The sequence below is a fragment of the Misgurnus anguillicaudatus genome, chromosome 1 (assembly GCF_027580225.2).
Source record: "Misgurnus anguillicaudatus chromosome 1, ASM2758022v2, whole genome shotgun sequence".
Lineage (NCBI taxonomy): Eukaryota > Metazoa > Chordata > Actinopteri > Cypriniformes > Cobitidae > Misgurnus > Misgurnus anguillicaudatus.
In genome coordinates, this window is record NC_073337.2 from 20570804 (window position 1) to 20589267 (window position 18464).

Below are 18464 nucleotides of genomic sequence, written 5' to 3' on the forward strand. Positions count from 1 at the left end.
ATAATCATATATTTGAACATTTTTAAAAATGTTGTTTATTTATAGTTAAAAGTCATTCTAAATGGCAATGTGTATATAAGTAAATATCCCTATTTTTAAAGGTCCACTATGTAGATTTTAGCGACATCTAGCTGAGATTTTGAATTGCAACCAACGGCTCAGTCCATAGCTCACCCCTCACTTTCAAAACGCATAGTGAATCTACAGTCACCGGCACAGGATAAACATGTCATTGTTTAAGACGATGTACTGACAGATGTGCTCTACAGAACGGTTTGTCCAGTTAGGGCTACTGTAGAAACATGACAGCGACTTCCATGTAAAGAGACCCGCGGTGTATGTACATAAAAATGACTCATTCAAAGGTAATAAAAACACGACAGTTCATTATGTAACGTCTTTATACTCCACTGATAATATAGTTATATATTGTATTGCATTTCTGTCAAGAGATCCTTCTTAAAGTTACGCACTGCACCTTGTAATTTTCGCCACTAGAGGTCGCCAAACAACACTGTGAATGAGCGTGGAACCGTCTATTCACTGTAAATAATTTGAGCATTTTTGTGAAACCAACATATTTTTATGCTATTAACTTAAAAAAATAAGTTATATGATTTCAACTTGAATTTATAAGTTATGTCAACTTTTTTAAGCCAAAACTTGATTTTACTTGTAAAACCAAGTTGTTTAAAAGGGACATTCTACTTTTTAAATAAATATACACATTTTCCAGCTCCCCTATAGTTAAACATTTGATTTTTACCTTTTTGGAATCCATTCAGCTGATCTCCGGGTCTGGCGTTTTTAGCATAGCTAAGCACAATCCATTGAATCTGATTAGACCGTTAGCATTGTGCTCTTATGCCCTTACAGTTCACTAATACTAGTTAGTTGACATATAGTTGCAAAGTTTTTATGTAGGTGCAAAGATATTTATAGTTAGTAGATTGTCTAAAGTGGACTATCAAAATAAAGTGTTAGCATATATAACAATGTACTGGGTATTTAATGCAAGAATCTTACATATTGTGCCTTTAAGTAAAAATTTTGGACATTTTGTGTTTAATTTTTTTCCATAAGTAGATATTTGGTCAACATGTCCTTGTAATCACATTTGTAAATGAGTAGATCCAGTCCTTCTCTTAAACCTGGACCTGCAGCTTCTATCATCGAATTAGTTTATGCTTCTGTTTTCTCCGGCTCTTTGATATTTGTGGCACTCAGAAGCATCTGATACGTTGTAAATAGATGAGCTGAGTCCATTATCACAAATGGTTGGTGGGAGAAGATGATACAGTTTCTTGGAATCAACTAGAAGATGATAATAGTTGATATCTCAGGTTATATTGGTGACCTGCTTTCATTTGCATTTAAATAGATAATAAATGAAAATATTGTCATCATTTACTCACCCTCATGTTGTTTTAAACCTGTATGAGTTTCTTTATTTGTTGAACACAAAACTTATATTTTGATAAATGATGATACGCACACAGTTGATGGTACCCACCAACTTAGTTTGCCATAGTTTGTTTTTCCTACTCATACAGGTTAACAACAACATGAGGATGAGTAAATAAAGACAGAAGTTTCATTTTTTGGTGAACTGTCCCTTTAAGGGACTTAGACAAATAACTAGCTAATCAAATAAAACGCGTTCAGTGTTTTTTCTAGTAACCTTGTATGTCTTTAACATTTTTGGAGGAATTAGATTTAAAGTTCCTAGATTTTAAGATCCTAGAGGAAAGACTTAATACTACCTACCTTTGAAAGCCGGAGTCACGCAGTGCATGAGAGGTCAGTGGCGAGTCTATGAATCAGGCACACATTTTCTTGTGTGTTTAATGAACTCAGTTACTGTTGCTAAATGTGTTAAGTACACAAAAGACCTCCAGATAGAGCAACGCAGGAATGTCAACAAAAATTAAACAAGAGCTTTATTGTTTGAGCTCGTAATTTGTTTCATCTTAAGAGAAGGGTCTCTATGTCACATTCTGAAATGTGTGTGTACAGGTTTGGCTATATTTGGGAGTGCCAGATGTTTCCAACAAATATGATGAAAGATGTCAAAAACTGTGACAACATTTTAGGTGGTCTTCGTTATTATAGGGAATGGAAATATTTAATGGGGTCATATGATGCGATTTCGTGTTTTCCTTTGTCTTTGGAGTGTTAAAAGCTGTTTGTGCGTATAGAAGATCCATAAGGTCTTACAAATTAAAGTCTCAAAATCAAAGAGATATTCTTTTTCAAAACGAAGGTTCATCCACGCCTCCCTAAAATGCCTCATTCAAACACGTAAAGTTAAAATTGGCCACCACAATAATAATATGATGGTCTACATGTAATTCATTCATCATGTTTTATAAAAGTATTTGTGTTCTGCTTCTGTTTTATTAAGTTTTCACTTTCTAGTGTTTTCGTTAGGTTTGAGTCACTCAGTTAGCATTTACTTATAATGTGTCACTAACTGAAAATGAGATAACATCCGTTCTGAGTTAGGGTCAGCCAACTCTTAAAAAACAGCAAAAACACTACAACACGTAACTCACATAATTTATTTCCAGATACAAAGACTCCAGTTCCTCATTCATTGAACAGTTTTTCATAAGAAATGTTGTCTCCACCATTGGATTCATCGAAGAGGTCCTCCTTTTAATCCTCATAAAGTATACAGCAAACAAAACTCTCTGTTTGTGGGTCTACTGCTGAACAAACCTCCAGAAGATATCAAATATCCTTGATTTCCTGTAGTGCCTCAAAAATTAGGCTGTACATTTTTTTTAAAATTTATTAAGGATTATTTATTACTGTAAAACGGCTGGATTTTGAGGTTGTGTTAAAATTCTGAACTGGTTTCTTTCTTGTCTCTTTGCTCCACAGTTTAAATTCCTCCGGGACAAAGGTATAGCAACATCGGAAGATGAATAGGAAGTTTTCCAGTGAGTCCAAACTAAAGAAAGAGCATGATTCAAGTTCATCCTCAGTTTGAAAGTCCATGAATAGCCTGGAGATAAACAAAATACTCGTTTGATGGGTTGTTGATTTAAGTTATCTGCTGTCTGATAAGACAGATTACATTCATTAAAGGTGCCATAGAATGGAAAACATAGATAAATAATATGAGTTCTACATGACACAATGACATATCGTGAGCCTCAAACACAATTGTTTCCTCCTTCCTACCTAAACCTTGTGCATGCAAAAGGTGGCTGGAAAACAAACCAATCTCAACATAACACTGACTGTGAAATTACATTCGTGATGTACGCCCCAAAACTTAATTTCACATTAAATTAATTACAATGTTGTTACAGTGCTAAAAACAAAGTTGTGACTGCCGAGTTAGTGTTATATGCTAGTTAATGCTATATGCTAGCGTTTAGGCTGAAGTTCTGCTGTTGATGTAACAGTTAAGTTTTGCAGGTCCATACTGAAAAAACATAAACTTATTACTTAGAAACATCCATTAACAATTTTCAAACAATTGATTATTCCTCATCTTCGTCTGATACAGACTCAAACATCATGGGCTCTATCATACACCCGGCGCAATGAGCGACGCAGGTGTCTTTTGCTAGTTTCAATGCGGCGTAATTATCATTTACTTGTTTAGCGCCATCTTGTTTAAATAGCAAATGCGTTTGCGCCCAATTTTGCGCCCATGGGCGTTCTGGTCTGAAAACGAGGTGTGTTCAGGCGCATTGTTGACATGTTGCTATTTTGAGGCAACTAAAATAGACTGCGCCATTGACCAACTAAAACCTGGTCTAAAGTCTATGGCGCAATATTGTTTTTGTTATTTAATAAGCGCGTTTGAAATATGCACCTATAAACGGGATGACAACGCACATTTGCTTATCACACACGTGGATGCGCAGCAGCACAGAAACGCTTTTAAGTACGAAAAATTAAACGATTAAAATGTAAACGATTATTATTGTGTGTCTTTGACATAAATGAGGACCGATTATTAGACGTTAAAAGGCGTAAAGAGCTGCGTCACCTGTAGCCTGGTAAGTATATAAATGCTTTGCTTTAAACAAATGCATCTATTTTTAAATGTTTTTTTTTTAAATGCTACCTCACAGATTTATTGTATATGATGACTCTGTACCTGTGGATATGGTGAGATGAGAAACATTTTTAAGTAATACTTAAAAAAAAAACAGTGCTTTCTAAGTTCTGAAATGACTCTCCACACATTTGTAAATTCTTTATCTCCTGTTTGTTACAAATAAAGTATTTTTAGAGTACAAACCTTTTGTTGCATATTTGCAAATTATTTTATGAGATTACGATGATTATGTAGGATATCAATACATTTACAGCTATTAAAAGCCTGCTAATTTTACTTCCATGACTGAAAGAAAACGGCTGTAATCTTAAACTGGTGGTCTTCTTCTTCCGCTTAGTTTTTCAGTTTACAAATTCTGCTTTCTAAATAGGGAATAGGCATGGCGCCATGCACAACATGCTTTTAAAGGGGATACGAGCTGAGACTCTCATTGGTTTATTGCACGTTACGCCCAAAACACACCCATTACTCATTATAAGAATAGGAACAACCCTTTTAGACTGTGAGCTTGGCGCACAAACCATTTTTCCTGTCGTTAAATTAGCAAAAGTGGGTTCGGACACACCCATTTAGACCATGCACCATGCGTTTTAGACAATGCACTTAGATTAGGGCCCAAGGTCTATTTACACACACACAAGCTACAGAAAGGAGCAGCTCTGTGAAACAGCCAATCAGTGCAGAGCTCAACATTATTATTCATGTAGATATCAGAGAACAATTTAAGATACTATTTCAATGCATTCTTTGGCATCTTTAATGCAATGAAACAACAGATAATGGGAGCTCACCAAGTGCTGGTTGTCATAGGTCTCAATCAAGTCATCGTCTTCAGTAAATGGAGGTGGTACTTTGTCATCTTGCATCTGGGAAATCTAAACAGAGTAACAATAGGGTATTTTCAGAATGACGTGGTAGCATACTACAATATTTTGCATTAATATGTATAAAGTATTACTTAAGCAAAAGTTTCCATGTGTTATCTATTTAATCTCGTTTAAGTTTAGGAGAAGTTAAAGAGGTCTCATCTGTGATTTTTCCTTCTTATGGGTAGAGATACAATGGATAACATTAATTGTTATGTATTGTCAATTCAAAGGGCGATTAACAAAATCCTATTTTTACCTTGTCAGCTAAATGATCATATGCATTTCCACTGGAGGTTTCCAGCTGGATGAAGAGAATGGCGTCATGGATGGTGATAAAGAGCAGATCTCTGGTGACCTCTTCATCAAAGAAGGACAGGGCTTCCATTCTCCTGACAAGCTCAGCTGTAACATGAGGAGAGTTACCAGAGTTGGGTTGTCCTGAGCACAGTTTATAACATCATAACCAGATCTTACCATCACAGCCTGCGATGTAGACACTAACGCCAATTCGTATAAACTCCTTGATGAGCTATAAAGATGAGAGACAATGGCATGCGTGTTACAACACTTATACAGGACTATTACAATACACAAATAGGACACACAAAACTGATGTAAGACACTGTATTTGTATTTTTACCAAATAAGTGTTAATGAATACACTCTCTGAACCCCTCATCCACCTACCATTGGTCTGATAATGAAGTTGTCCCACCCCAAAATTCTTTCCACTGGGTGAGCCAGCGTTGGTTGATCTCAGCTGTCACTCCATAAGGCAGTACTCTTTAAAAAGTTCCTAATATGTACCATTTAGGTACATATACGCACAAGGGCGTAGGAACCGGGGGGGGACGGAGTCACATTTGCCCCCCCCCCCCAAAAAAAAATTATACTGCGGAGGAGAAAAATATTTGACTCGCATGCTTTTATTTTGAAAGCACATTTTCTTGCGGGGGAGCATGCCCCCAGACCCCCCTAGAGGGGTATCCTTCTCACCATTTTCACACCTAACCCATTTTCATGCCTGAATAAAGTATGTTGGTGAATGTTTTGCACTGTAGTTCATTTATGACATATTTCTGTTCAAGCCATTAATGGATCTGTCAGGTTTCCGATATGTGTCCCCCCCCAATGTTAAACTAATTCCTACGCCCCTGTATATGCATACATTTGACACGATTCGAATATGTACCTTAGAAGTTTTAATATGCAATCTTTGGTACCAATATGTACCTCTGAGGTACTACTATGAACTGTTTAGCTGCAAAGATGTACTTTTTGAAAGGGTACCGCCCCAGTGACAGCTATTATTTTTTCACCATTTTTTCTGACAGTGTAGGTATGCGAATGTTGAAAAATGCTTAGGAGTGACAATTTAATATCTTTGAATGTTCTTCTTAGGTGCAATAAAGATAACTCACCAGCTTAAGGGACTTTGCAGCTACCACATCTATAAATGAGACAGCAGAGAAATCCACCACAAGGCTGTGGATGTGGACCCTCGGTACCGACACTTTAACAGGCAGCTCTGATGTCCAATCTACTTGGACCTTTACATCTGGCTGTATTGTCCCATCTACCAGCTCAGGACCCTGTTCGCTTTCAAAGGCTTTGTTATCTACTCCCATTGAGGCTACCGGTACCAAACCATCCTGTGAAGATATTTGGTGTCAGGTTAGTGATCTAGCAGATATTATGCCATGTGTCAAAGTATTAGTTTTATTTCCGAGAAAAAACGTATACGTAATGCAAACATTTGCATACGCAAATTATAAATACAGCAGTGAATTGTTCAGCATCTCTACCTCTGTAACCTTTAGTTTTCCTTTTTGAATCAGTTTATGGATCTTCTTCAGTGCTTTGTTTCTTTTCTTGAACACACGTACTGCATCAAAACCCACCTGAAAAATTCATTTTATAGTTGTAATTTTGTTAATATTACATATTAATGGGTTGTATATGATGAAACCCTTATATTATCATTATTAATAGTATGTATTGTTACTTGGCAATAAATATTGTTTGTATGTTTACACTGTATACAGTAATACTGCATAATAATATATATTAGTGTTATGTTTTATATATTAACATTTTAGCATTTCAGACTTCATTATTTGATATTTAAAAAATGAGATTTAAAAAAACATAAACTCACCTCATCTCTTAATTTATCTTTGAAGTAGTCAATGTTTGCAAAGTAAATAGGTGAGTTGCATTTGAAAATCTTTATCCCAGGAATTTCTGAAATCTGAAAATAAAAATAGGTCAAGGCAGAGGACTAAATAAACAAATATTGCACATAAATTAGTATATTTAAAATAATTTATGATATACAGTACTGTGCAAAAGTCGTAGGCCACCACCACTTGTTTTAGAAGTTTTAATCCATATTTATTTTTCAATCTATTTTATTAAGATACAAACAGAAAATACAGGAAAAAATAAAAATTTCAGGACTAAATGTCTTCTTTAGGCATTGTCAGTGTTTAATGTGACCTCTCTTGGCACTAAACACATCTTGAGTGTTTTTGAGCAGAATGAAGTAAAAATACTAATTTCTTTAAAATTAGAAATTAGGATTTCCTTTTATTTAGGTTTAAGAGATCCTGCAGTTTCCTGCTATTGCTAAAGTGGAAGGGGAGTTTACCCTTAAAACTTGACACATCAGTTTACATTTTTATACAGTTTTTATTACTATATACACATTTCCTGTATTTTCTGGATGTATTCTATTAAATAGACCGAGAAACAATTATATATGATCACTATAACATTACAAAAACAACTAATCTAAATTTGGCATGATGGCCTAAGACTTTTGCACAGTACTGTTTAAAAGTAATACAATGTAATCAACATTAAGTGCACATCTTACATTTTTGTAGTCTTTCATGTTTTTGTAGATATCCGTGTCTGGCATATTTCCCAGGGTAGAACAGGAAGGGCTGAATGAAATAAAAGGAAACCTTTTGCTATTAAAATGGCCACTAGTTAAGTTATATGATTAGATAGTCACTAATTTATGGTTTCATCATTTTAAAGGCAGAGATAACCGAATAATTGACTGTTATTACACCTTAGTTGACTTAATGGTCATTGAACCCTGTGTGTTTCCGCAAGAAACATCACCACCAGGCCTGCAGCTCGCAAAATCAGGCGACCAAAATGCCAAAATTCTGTCAATTAAAAATAAATCTAATATTCCACTGATACTTACAATTGCGTTCGGACCACCACTGTGCCCATCTCAAATACCAGGCCTGCCAGCAGGCCCACATCTAAACCCAGTACGATAGATGCCAGGCATGTAGCTATCCAGATGAGCTGTAGAAAGAAATGTTTCATAGGTGAACTATCCCTTTAAACCTAACTTGGTATATTTTATTAAACGCAGTGACATTTATTAATAAAGTTTTAGTTGTATTACATTTTTTAATGGCCAAGTATTTTAGATTCATTTTTTTATTTATTACTGCAATGATCTCAAAACAGGTAGCCTACATATTATTACACAATAAGATCACAAACTGTATGTTACATTATTTTCAGTGTTTCTTTTAAATATCTCCTTCATCTCATGTTTGTTGTTTATCAGTCTTTTTATGATACTTACACAGTCTGTCCTATTCTGTTTCCAGAGTACAGCCACATCAGACATCTGCATGAACATTCCCTTCAGGTTAGCTATAACAATACCGGCCAACACTGACTGTGGGACAGCGAAGGAGAATATGAAGATAAGTCTCTGTTCTTTAAAGGAGACATTTCACAAGACTTTGAAGATGTAAAATAAATCGTTGGTGTCCCTAGAGTACGTAAAGTATGTGAAGTTTTAGCTCAAAATACCATATAGATAATGTATTATAACATGTTAAAATTGCCACTTTGTAGGTGTGAGCAAAAATGTTCAGTTTTGGGTGTGTCCTTTTAAATGCAAATGAGCTGATCTCTGCTCTAAATGGCAGTGCTTTGGTTGGATAGTGCAGATTAAGGGGCGGTATTATCCTCTTGTGACATCACAAGGGGAGCCAAATTTCAATGAACTATTTTTTCACATACTTGCAGTTACTGGGTTGATCTTTTTCACATTTTCTAGGTTGATAGAAGCACTGGGGACCCAATTATAGCACGTAACCATGGAAAAAGTCCCCTTTAATGCACAATGAATAGTGACTGTATTTCTGATACATTTTTGCTGTATTAAACCATAATTTTGACCTGTCATCCTGCTGTTATTGACCTAACATGACACAATATTCGTAATTAGAAATAAAGAGGATTTTACCAAATAATAAATAAATGTTTAATAAAGCCCTATTAAACACATAAGGAGGTAATCAGACCTCTGAACTATTAAAGGGATCGTTCACCCAAAAATAAAAAATCTTTCATAATGTACTCACTCTCATGTTGTTACAAACCTGTATAAATGTCTTCTGATGAACACAACAGAAGATATTTTGAGGAATGTTTGTATCCAACCGATCAGAAGTCCCATTGACATCCATAGTAGGAAAAAAGAATACTATGGAAGTCAATGGCGCTTCTGGTCGGTTTTGTTACAAACATTCCTAAAAATGTCTTCCTTTGTGTTCATCAGAACAAATAAATGTATACAGGGTTGTAACAAGAAGAGAATGAGTACATGATGATTTTTTTATGTGGGTGAACAATCCCTTTAAGACCCCCTTTTAAATGCACTGTTCAAATCTTTGCTATTTATACTGCTAAATCAAAATGATGTACCTGCCGAACTATTGTATGGCTATATGCAAAGATTTTACAGATATTTCAATATACATTAATACTCAAGGTTTTTCCTCTCATACCTTCTGCAGAGGCTGAAGATAGGGCCCAAGAGCCAAGATCACTATCAAGACCATCAAAGCCGAGATTATACTAGCAACCTGCAATGATGAAAAAATAACACAGTTAAATATAATTTGTATAAACACAGATGGATGTGAAATAGTTGAAAATGAATACAATGCTTTTCACCTGACTCCGCCCCCCTGTGCTTTCCTGTATCGCGGTCCGTGATAGTGCGGTACTGGCCACAAAGCTCGAGAAACATCCTCCAAAAATGTTGCTGACACCGAAAGCTATCAGCTCCTGATATAAATATAAAAGTGTAGGTAAGATCATTTTTTAATCAGAAATTTTATGATAAATATGTAGCTTATTGTCTTCTATTTACTAGAATCAAACAACATAATTCAGATTTTTGTTGCATATAATCTGCAAATATTTTAAGATTCGTGTAGTTGCATGCAGTTGGTGAATGTGCGCCCCCTGGAGGAAGCAGCTGTGATGTGAATTAATAATTACATAAACACATAGTGTAGAATTCTTTTTATTTTAACATTTGTGATCCTAAAATGCCTGTCAAAACCTGCCTAGATCACATTTTTAAAAAAATATGAACAAAAATATTTAATTGAAGCTCATTTTTGTTCCAGTACATTTTTTTGATATTGTGACATTTTACTACTTTTATGCTTATTCAAATAAAAACGTTTTGCAGTAATAAGAATATAATGAGAATTTTCATAAAATGTCATTATGAATTTTCATTTAAATTAGATTTTTGTGTGAATTATGTTGTTCTGTGCTTTTTTCATAATCTAATTGTTTTTAAAGGAACTACATATTAGATTAATGCACCCAAAGGCCATAGCTCAGACAGTAAACTGGTTGCTGTGGTAAACTCTACAATTTGCTTTGATTTGGCCGGTGAAAGTGACTTCAAAAGGTTACAGAGCTCTTTTAGTATCTCCCTCATGTTTGAGTTATTTTTCCATCTGTGGGAGAGGTTTAGTTTGACCTTTATTTCTCAAAAAGTACTTCACGTGCCCTCAAGCAAGCTTCCTAATTCACCACACATTTTTAAACGGTAGTTACTGATGCTCATACGAAAATGTATGTTACGTTTATGTATTTGGGAGACACTTCGATCTAAAGCAACCTACAGTGCATTCAATCTATAAATTTTTATCAGTACTTAATTGTTTCCTGGGATCAAACCCACAACCTTTGCATTGCTATGCTCTGCCAACACATACCTGGTTGCCATCAAGTGTGTAGTCATGTTTTGCAGCATAGACTTTCGCTACCGAAACTGCAACCGCATAACCAACGACTGCTGTGGAAAAGCTTGAACCCAGAATATTCCCAATTATCGCTAAATTCGGTGGCTGGGGAGGCGCAAACCTGTGGGACACAAATACAAATACTGTGAGTATTAACATTATTGTAGACATGATAACTTTGAAACAGTCTGTCAATATTATGTTTCAGAAATAACAGCTACTCTCTTGTTGTCTTTTCAGTAACTTTACAATGAGAATAATAATACTGTAGTTACTTTTCAGGAAGCAGGAGAAGTGATCTTACCCTCTTGGGATGCTGTGCACAATGCTGGCGCCATATTGGGAATTCAGAACCATGACATGAGAGATTGCAGAAGCAAGCACTGTCTGTCAGAACAGAAAAGTGATGGTAATTTTATAGTATTTTTATTTCCTACTATGGAAGTCAATGGTGCTTCTGTTTCCTGCTTGATTACAAATATGTCTAGCAAAACAAAGAAATGTATACAGGTTTGTAACAACTTCAGGATAAGCAAATAATGAGAGAATTTTCATTTTTGGGTGAACTGTCTTTTAAAGTGAGTAGAATAACACAGGCTTTTTATAAAAAACTAAAGCCCATACCACAATCACTTCAATAGGGATTGCCACTGGGATCTTGTTCTGATATTTTGTGTTGACCTCTTTCACGGTCATAATTACGAAGATTGTTAGTAATCCAGCAACCAGGTCTGCAACATTTGTCTGGTTAATGTTCTTACCCACATCGATGAGAGTCTAGATCATGGGAGAAACAATATATGCATGAAGATTTAATCCAACCATATAATCAGTAAGGAAAAACATGGCGAAGATGCTAAAAATTTAGGATACTTACATAAACAATAGAAAAGAATCCACTATGATTGTGTGTAGGAATAGATAGGATGGTTTTAATCTGGGATATTAAGACATGAATGGCAGCAGCACTCGTGAAACCTCCTACGAGGGGATCTGATAGATACCGTACTAGAAACCCCACTTGCATGAAACCCATGGCCACCTGGAATAAAGTAAAGTTGAAATATTGTAGTTATGAAATATAACATTGATCTATGATGGTTTAAGTTCTGTGTCCTATAGCATTACTTGAAATAATCCAATCAGTACGGTCATGGTGCAAGCCAGCGTGACTCTCTGTGCCTCTCTTGCCTCCACGTCCACCTCCATCAACATGTCTGTCAAGGTCTCGTTCGCACCTGTCACGTTCGCCGGCCGCAGAAAGTGCTCGTCGGGGGCAAAAGTCAAAACTACAGAGCCCACCATCAAACAGGTGACTGGAAATGGACCTTAAAGGAACAGTATGTAAGAAATGTATATCAATTAATCATAAAATGGCCCTGATATGTCACTAAACATTAAGAAATCATTTTCATTTCAAATACTTTTGTCACTGACAACAGTGGTCCGGCCAGGCTATTGTCATTTAAAAAGTGGAGTTGCAGCCCTCAACTGATGTTTATGTTGTCATGTTGTGTATTGGCCACCAGTTGTGTGATTGCAGTACCAGTTTTAGCCACAAGTTTTGTGATTGCAGTACCAGTTTTGGCCACAATCCTACATACATTTCCTTTAAGTGAATAAGGTAAATAAGTCATGCCAGATTATTTTAATCTTGAAAGTTTAGAATTACATTTTTAAACAGGATCACTTATTTAAATAGAGATTTTTAATGGAAATATTAATATTGTTTTTTACTGACAATTTTTTTTATTAGAGTCCTTGTATAAGGTTATTAGTTTACTAAAGCTTAAAAATGTAATGTGTCATTTCTTTTCAATATTACTCTTTAATAAATGCCTTTGTACAATAGAGTGCCGCAGGGATTTTTGTAGGCAAACTCCGGAAGTTAGCGAGACACTGGTTCACTTGCTTTAAAGCCCATTCATTTTTCCCAAAAAGATTTATGGATTATCGCAAAAAAATAAGCTTTAAAGGGGACATATCATGAAAATCTGACTTTTTCTATGTTTAAGTGCTGTAATTGGATCCCCAGTGCTTCTATCAACCTAGACAATGTGGAAAAGGATCAACCCAGTAACTTAGTTTTGGTAAACCATTCTCTGCAAGCGTGTGAAAAAATAGGTCATTGAAATTTGTCTCCCCTTGTGATGTCAGAAGGGGATAATACCGCCCCTTAATCTGCACTATCCAACCACAGCACTGCTTTTTAGTACAGAGATCATAGTAGAGAGACTCATTTGCATTTTAAAGGACACCCCGAAAAACTGCACATTTTTGCTCACACCTACAAAGTGGCAATTTTAACATGCTATAATAAATTATCTATATGGTATTTTGAGCTAAAACTTCACATAATTACTCTGGGGACACCAAATATTTATTTAACATCTTAAAAAAGTCTTGTGAAATGTCCCCTTTAACAAAAGTTAAAAACACTTACACATTTTTTCAAACATGTTAATCTTCACAGATGAATACAAATTTTATTAATATTGTGTAAATGCATTTACTAAAAATATAAAAAGGCAAATTTTGACTTCACAAATCGTGGAAACCAGTGTCCCGCTAACTTCCGGGTTAACCTACAAAAATATGTCATCCTTCGGCACGCTATAAGTTGTTTTTTTCTGAGAATTGTAAACACTGTGACAACAGCCAATTAAACAAGCTTGGGGTGGGACTACTTGTTTTGTGAGACCAATGACAGAGACATAAAACATTAAAAGGACACCCCGTTTTGGAGTCCATTTTGCGATCTCCGGGTCTGGCGGTAACACTTTTAGCATAGCTTAGCATAATCCATTGAATCTGATTAGACCATTAGCATCGCGCTAAAAAATAACCAAAGAGTTTTGATATTTTTCTATTTAAAACTTGACTCTTCTGTAGTTACATCGTGTACTAAGACCGACGGAAAAGTAAAAGTTGTGATTTTCTATGCAGATATGGCTCTCATTCTGGTGTAAATAATCAAGGACTTTGCTGCCGTAACATGGCTGTAGCAGGCGCAATGATATTACGCAGCAGTCGAAAATAGTCCCCTTAGTAACTTTCAATAGCAGGGGACTATTTTCGGGCACTGCGTAATATCATTACACCTCCTGCAGCCATGTTACGGCAGTAAAGTCCTTGATTAGTATGCCAGAATAAGAGTACAGTTCCTCTTTGGTTATTTTTTAGCGTAATGCTAATAGTCTAATCAATTCAATGGATTGTGCTAAGCTATGCTAAAAGTTGTAGTGCCTGACCCGGAGATCGGCTGAATGGATTCTAAAACGGTAAAAATCAAATGTTTAACTCTGGGGGAGCTGAAAAATTAGGATATTTTCAAAAAAATTTGATTGTCCCTTTAAAACTGTTGTTTTTGCAATTTTGTTTAGTACCTCAAAAATCCCACTTTAATGTTCACTCACCTTACAAGAACTAATGTAAGTTTGTGATCAGGTGTGCGTTATAGGGACATACCAACAGAGATGTGTCTCGAGGTGCCCAACACAAAATAAGAAAGAATAGGAAAGAACGCCGAGTAGAGACCATAGACAGGTGCTACAGACACCAGAAGTGCATAGGCCACACCTGTAACACAGCAAAACCATAACAACGTTAAAATGCGATGACACCATAGCGACACTGCTATTATGAGGTGTCATTTACAGTGAATCTTACCTTGTAAAGCGCATACCAGACCTGTGGTGACCCCAGACACGACATCACTGGGTAACCACTGCTTGACTGGGTATTTAGGAAGCCAATCCACAATCGGCAAAAGCCCCTTGATTTTCCGAACGGCCCATTTATCGTTGCATCTATAGCAGTTTCATATCAGAATGCTGAAGTATAAATTCACACTTGATGATATAAAGTCGAGTCTGATCAAACTCACCTGCAGGTTTCGCTTAGTCGTTCTTGTAAGCTTCTTGTCTCTTGGGCTTTTCTCTCATGGACCTCATCGAAGACACGGTTTGAGTAGATGGGTCGCGATATATGATATTGGCACTCATCCATCATGATGAAAATCTCTTTTCCTGATGAAAGTCTGAATCTCAATATCTTAAAATCTCAATGAGTGTGTCGTTGTTTATCTGTAGAATAAAGAAAAGAAAATATATATTTACCCAGATTTTAGACATTAGAATTGAGTGTAATTTTAGATTTCAATGTATAGACGGGTTCATCATACGCACGTGCGGTGACGCGATACGCGTCTGGTCCAAACTTAACTTCCGGTTTCAGTTTTTTTAATGGTCTGACTAGTTGCTAAACTGTACTCTTGAACAATACCTTATCGAAAATAACAAATGTTTTGGTTTCCTATGTAATCTATTTGTTGTTTATTTTGCTTGTTATATAAATAAACTACGTTTAAAGTACTTTGTTGTTATTTGTTCTTAGCGGAGTTTACCGAAAGTTACGTGTTGTTACTGCTAAAACCGTCTATAAGTACCAGCCTGATCTTATGCGAATTTGATCATTTGTATAAATTCGTACGAAGTGAATTAAACGAAAAGGTATGATTATTTAAAAAAACAATAATGAAACCCTGCCTCTAACCCCAAAGTCGCAGGGGTGAAAAACAAGTTGTACAAAAATTTACGAGTGTGGTCGAACAAATGAATACAAATTATTTAACTCGTAAAATGTGTATTCGAATTCAAATGAAATTGCGTTGCAGGTACTAAAGTATTGCTATTGCAATTACTATGCTTTTTTTCCGAAGAGATTTATTTCTTTTTCTTTTTTAATTGTTATATTTTGTTTATATTTAATCTTAAAACACAAACATTTCAAATTTGTATAGATTTTTAGATAGAAAACACCCAAAATAATTAAAAAAATTAATCTTTTAACAGAGTCTGTAAGCATGCAGTGCAAAATAGTACTTAGTAAAAACCGTCACCTTTTCATTCCCCCTCTTTCTTTCTCTATGATGACTGGTCCAGATACACTAAACAAATACTTCAAGGTTCTTGCCTCCCCTGTGTCAGAACAATCTGGTCGACCAGACCAAAAGAGCCCTTCTCCCTTTCTTTGGCAGTACCTCCCTGTTCAATAGACCGGCAATCTCCCAGGTATCCACTAAGATCACTGACCCTATTGACATTAAAAACCCCTCAGAGATCAACTGGAGGTGGGGTGGGCACAAAGTCACACAGTTAATAAGGGAGCTTGTGTCTCCAGCAAAGAGAGGTTTCTGCCTCACAGTTGAACCAGAAAAAGGCCATTAGATCATTATCCTAAATTCTGAGAGCGCAAAGTACCCACAAATGAAATCCTTACAATTAATTAGTGATACTATACTATATAATATATATCTAAAATACTAATTGGCATAAGTTAATAAGTCTTACCTAACAATTTCCGATTTGTGCTCTCTGTCCAATCCCAAAATGTAAATTCAGATTTGAGAAAAGTTGCGCAGATGCATATTGTCCGTTTCAAGGTTGCAGATGGGCCATCACCCGTTTCCTCTTTTCTTAATGGGACCGGCATCCTTCTGTTGTATTTATAAGCAGAGTTGGGATGTGGGAGGACTATCAGTGTTAGGCACCTAAAGGAAGCAGAAGGGAATTACATCAGTGGCCCACCAGCATTCATCCCACAAGGGCCGACCGTCCCTCCCTAGTTATGTTAAAAAGAATTTGTATCTATTTGTCAGTAACAGTGTGTGTGTTGCATGCGAGTGAGTTTGTAAAAGAAAAGGAGGTATGTGGGGGGTTGATAAAATATTCTGTTTCCGTCAAAAGTGGACCGCGTTTGTATCCGTGTCTGAGTGCGTGCTTGCGTATGTACATGTTGACTAGTTCAGGTCCGATTGAACACTCTAGACAGAACAATATGATCTGTGCACTACGTGACCTTATCGTGTCAGTACAGAATGTCTAGATATGGCCAGATTTTTTCCTCAGAACATGAGCCAGCTCTTTAACACAGGAGTAAGCATGAATTGACTCAGACTGATCCGTATGAAATGAGATGGGTGCTTGGTTATGATATTTTTAGCATTATTTTTAAAAAATTGTAAGGTGTTGGCGTAGATAAATTGTTAAAGGCGGGGGGTACATGATCTCTGAAAGCCAATGTTGACATTTGAAATCAGGTAAACAAACACACATCTACCCCACTAGAATCTGGATCTTCTTTTGATAGACCCGCCCCACACATACGCAACCCAGGCAACAATTTCGGTTAGTAGGCACGCACCTTACTGCTGATTGGCTACAAGTGTGTTTTGGTACTCGGCCCCACTCCCTTTTCCAAAGTGTTTTTCAAAAAATCATGCCTTTAAAGTCCTCTGAGACTTCCATTGTGCCCATTTCACAAAGAGTTTACTTTTACTTTTGGTAGATGCTTTTATCTGAAGTGACTTGCGGTGCATTTATGGTAGCCTATACGTTTTTTGTCAGTATGTGCACAACCCACAACCTTTGCATTATTAACACAATGCTATACCAATTGTTTTACAGTAACAGCACACATTTCTTCACAAACAGTATCGAGCTAGGTCAGGTGTCGCAAAAACTAAACAGTCTGCCATTTGTTTAACGCAAATTGGTGGTGTGGTAACTTAAGGGTGAGGTTTGTGTGTGTATTTCGGTCACATAATATTAAATAAGGATGGTCATCTTTGTGTTTTTACTGAGAGTTTTAAAGTGTTTGATTATAAGAAGGAGTTTATGATCAAAGTACTTACTTCTGATCTCAGTACATTTGTTCTACACATTAAGATTTGTTCTTGTAGTCTTTTAAAATTGCTTATTTAAATCTTCAGTTTTGCTGTTTACAAGAATTAACCATTCAATTCAATTCGCCTGCCAGTCGAATTTTCATTTTTGAGGTGAACTATCTCTTTAACTAGCCTGGGTTTCCCCATGCTGCCTTGCGCGCAAATTCATTCAAGCTGCAAGTCTAGCATGGAAACTATGGACCATTTTCCCCCTAAAAGGGAACCAATCACAGAATGGGGTGGGGGCAGCAAGACGATGACGACGTCTTTGCAACACACCGAAGCAGTTTTGTTTATCCAACACGGCAGCAGACGCGAAGTTACTTTTTAATGCAGCCTTAGATAGTGTTCTTCTAAGTAGTTTTTAAACGCAAGTTTATTTAAAAAAAGAGCAACTTTTGGCGTTAAACAATTTCATATCTAAGAAGGATGTTTGGATATGACAAGACATGATTGCCACAGAGTAGGACCTAAGTTGCCACTAAGTTGTGTTGCTTTTCAATATCAATATACAGCTACCGGTTTAGTTCGTTTCAGCTGTGTGCACACGTACCCGATAAAAGTTGTTTATGTCTGAATTTATGTCGCTCTATATAAGTCATCTTGTATAATTGAAACAATTGGCTATGAGCAGACGAATTTGATAGACATTCGTAGCGCCCAATAAACAGCTCTGGGCATTCGTAAACCACGCC

General features: G+C 36.2%; 1 protein-coding gene across 3 annotated transcripts; it reads right to left on the minus strand.

Annotated features, from left to right (window-relative positions):
- Positions 1 to 2366: 2366 nt before the first annotated feature.
- Positions 2367 to 17069, minus strand: slc26a4 (solute carrier family 26 member 4). 3 transcript variants are annotated; one of them, XM_055190666.2, is made up of 22 exons: positions 16394 to 17069; positions 15943 to 16136; positions 14929 to 15127; positions 14712 to 14851; positions 14511 to 14621; positions 12171 to 12370; positions 11920 to 12084; positions 11667 to 11819; positions 11347 to 11429; positions 11016 to 11163; positions 9952 to 10065; positions 9783 to 9860; positions 8567 to 8662; positions 8171 to 8277; positions 7829 to 7898; positions 7109 to 7201; positions 6756 to 6851; positions 6372 to 6602; positions 5425 to 5479; positions 5207 to 5352; positions 4873 to 4956; positions 2367 to 3010 (listed from the first exon to the last, which is right to left on the minus strand). In XM_055190666.2, exons 3-22 carry the CDS (start codon positions 15051 to 15053, stop codon positions 2987 to 2989), a joined length of 2319 nt encoding a protein of 772 aa, XP_055046641.2. In that variant the 5' UTR covers positions 15054 to 15127; positions 15943 to 16136; positions 16394 to 17069; the 3' UTR covers positions 2367 to 2986. The 3 variants fall into 3 exon arrangements, with proteins under 3 accessions (XP_055046641.2, XP_055046640.2, XP_055046642.2); XM_055190665.2 differs by having other exon boundaries at positions 15943 to 16167; XM_055190667.2 differs by lacking the exon at positions 15943 to 16136.
- Between the last annotated feature and the right edge of the window lie 1395 nt (positions 17070 to 18464).

Excerpts from the sequence above, each read along its gene's own strand:
- slc26a4 (XM_055190667.2), bottom strand. The coding sequence starts at position 15,053 with ATGATGGATGAGTGCCAATATCATATATCGCGACCCATCTACTCAAAC. Across the intron at positions 11,164-11,346 it reads GTGCACAGCATCCCAAGAGG|GTTTGCGCCTCCCCAGCCAC; the intron begins GTAAGATCACTT and ends TGTGTCCCACAG. Across the intron at positions 8,278-8,566 it reads AACAGAATAGGACAGACTGT|CTCATCTGGATAGCTACATG; the intron begins GTAAGTATCATA and ends TTCTTTCTACAG.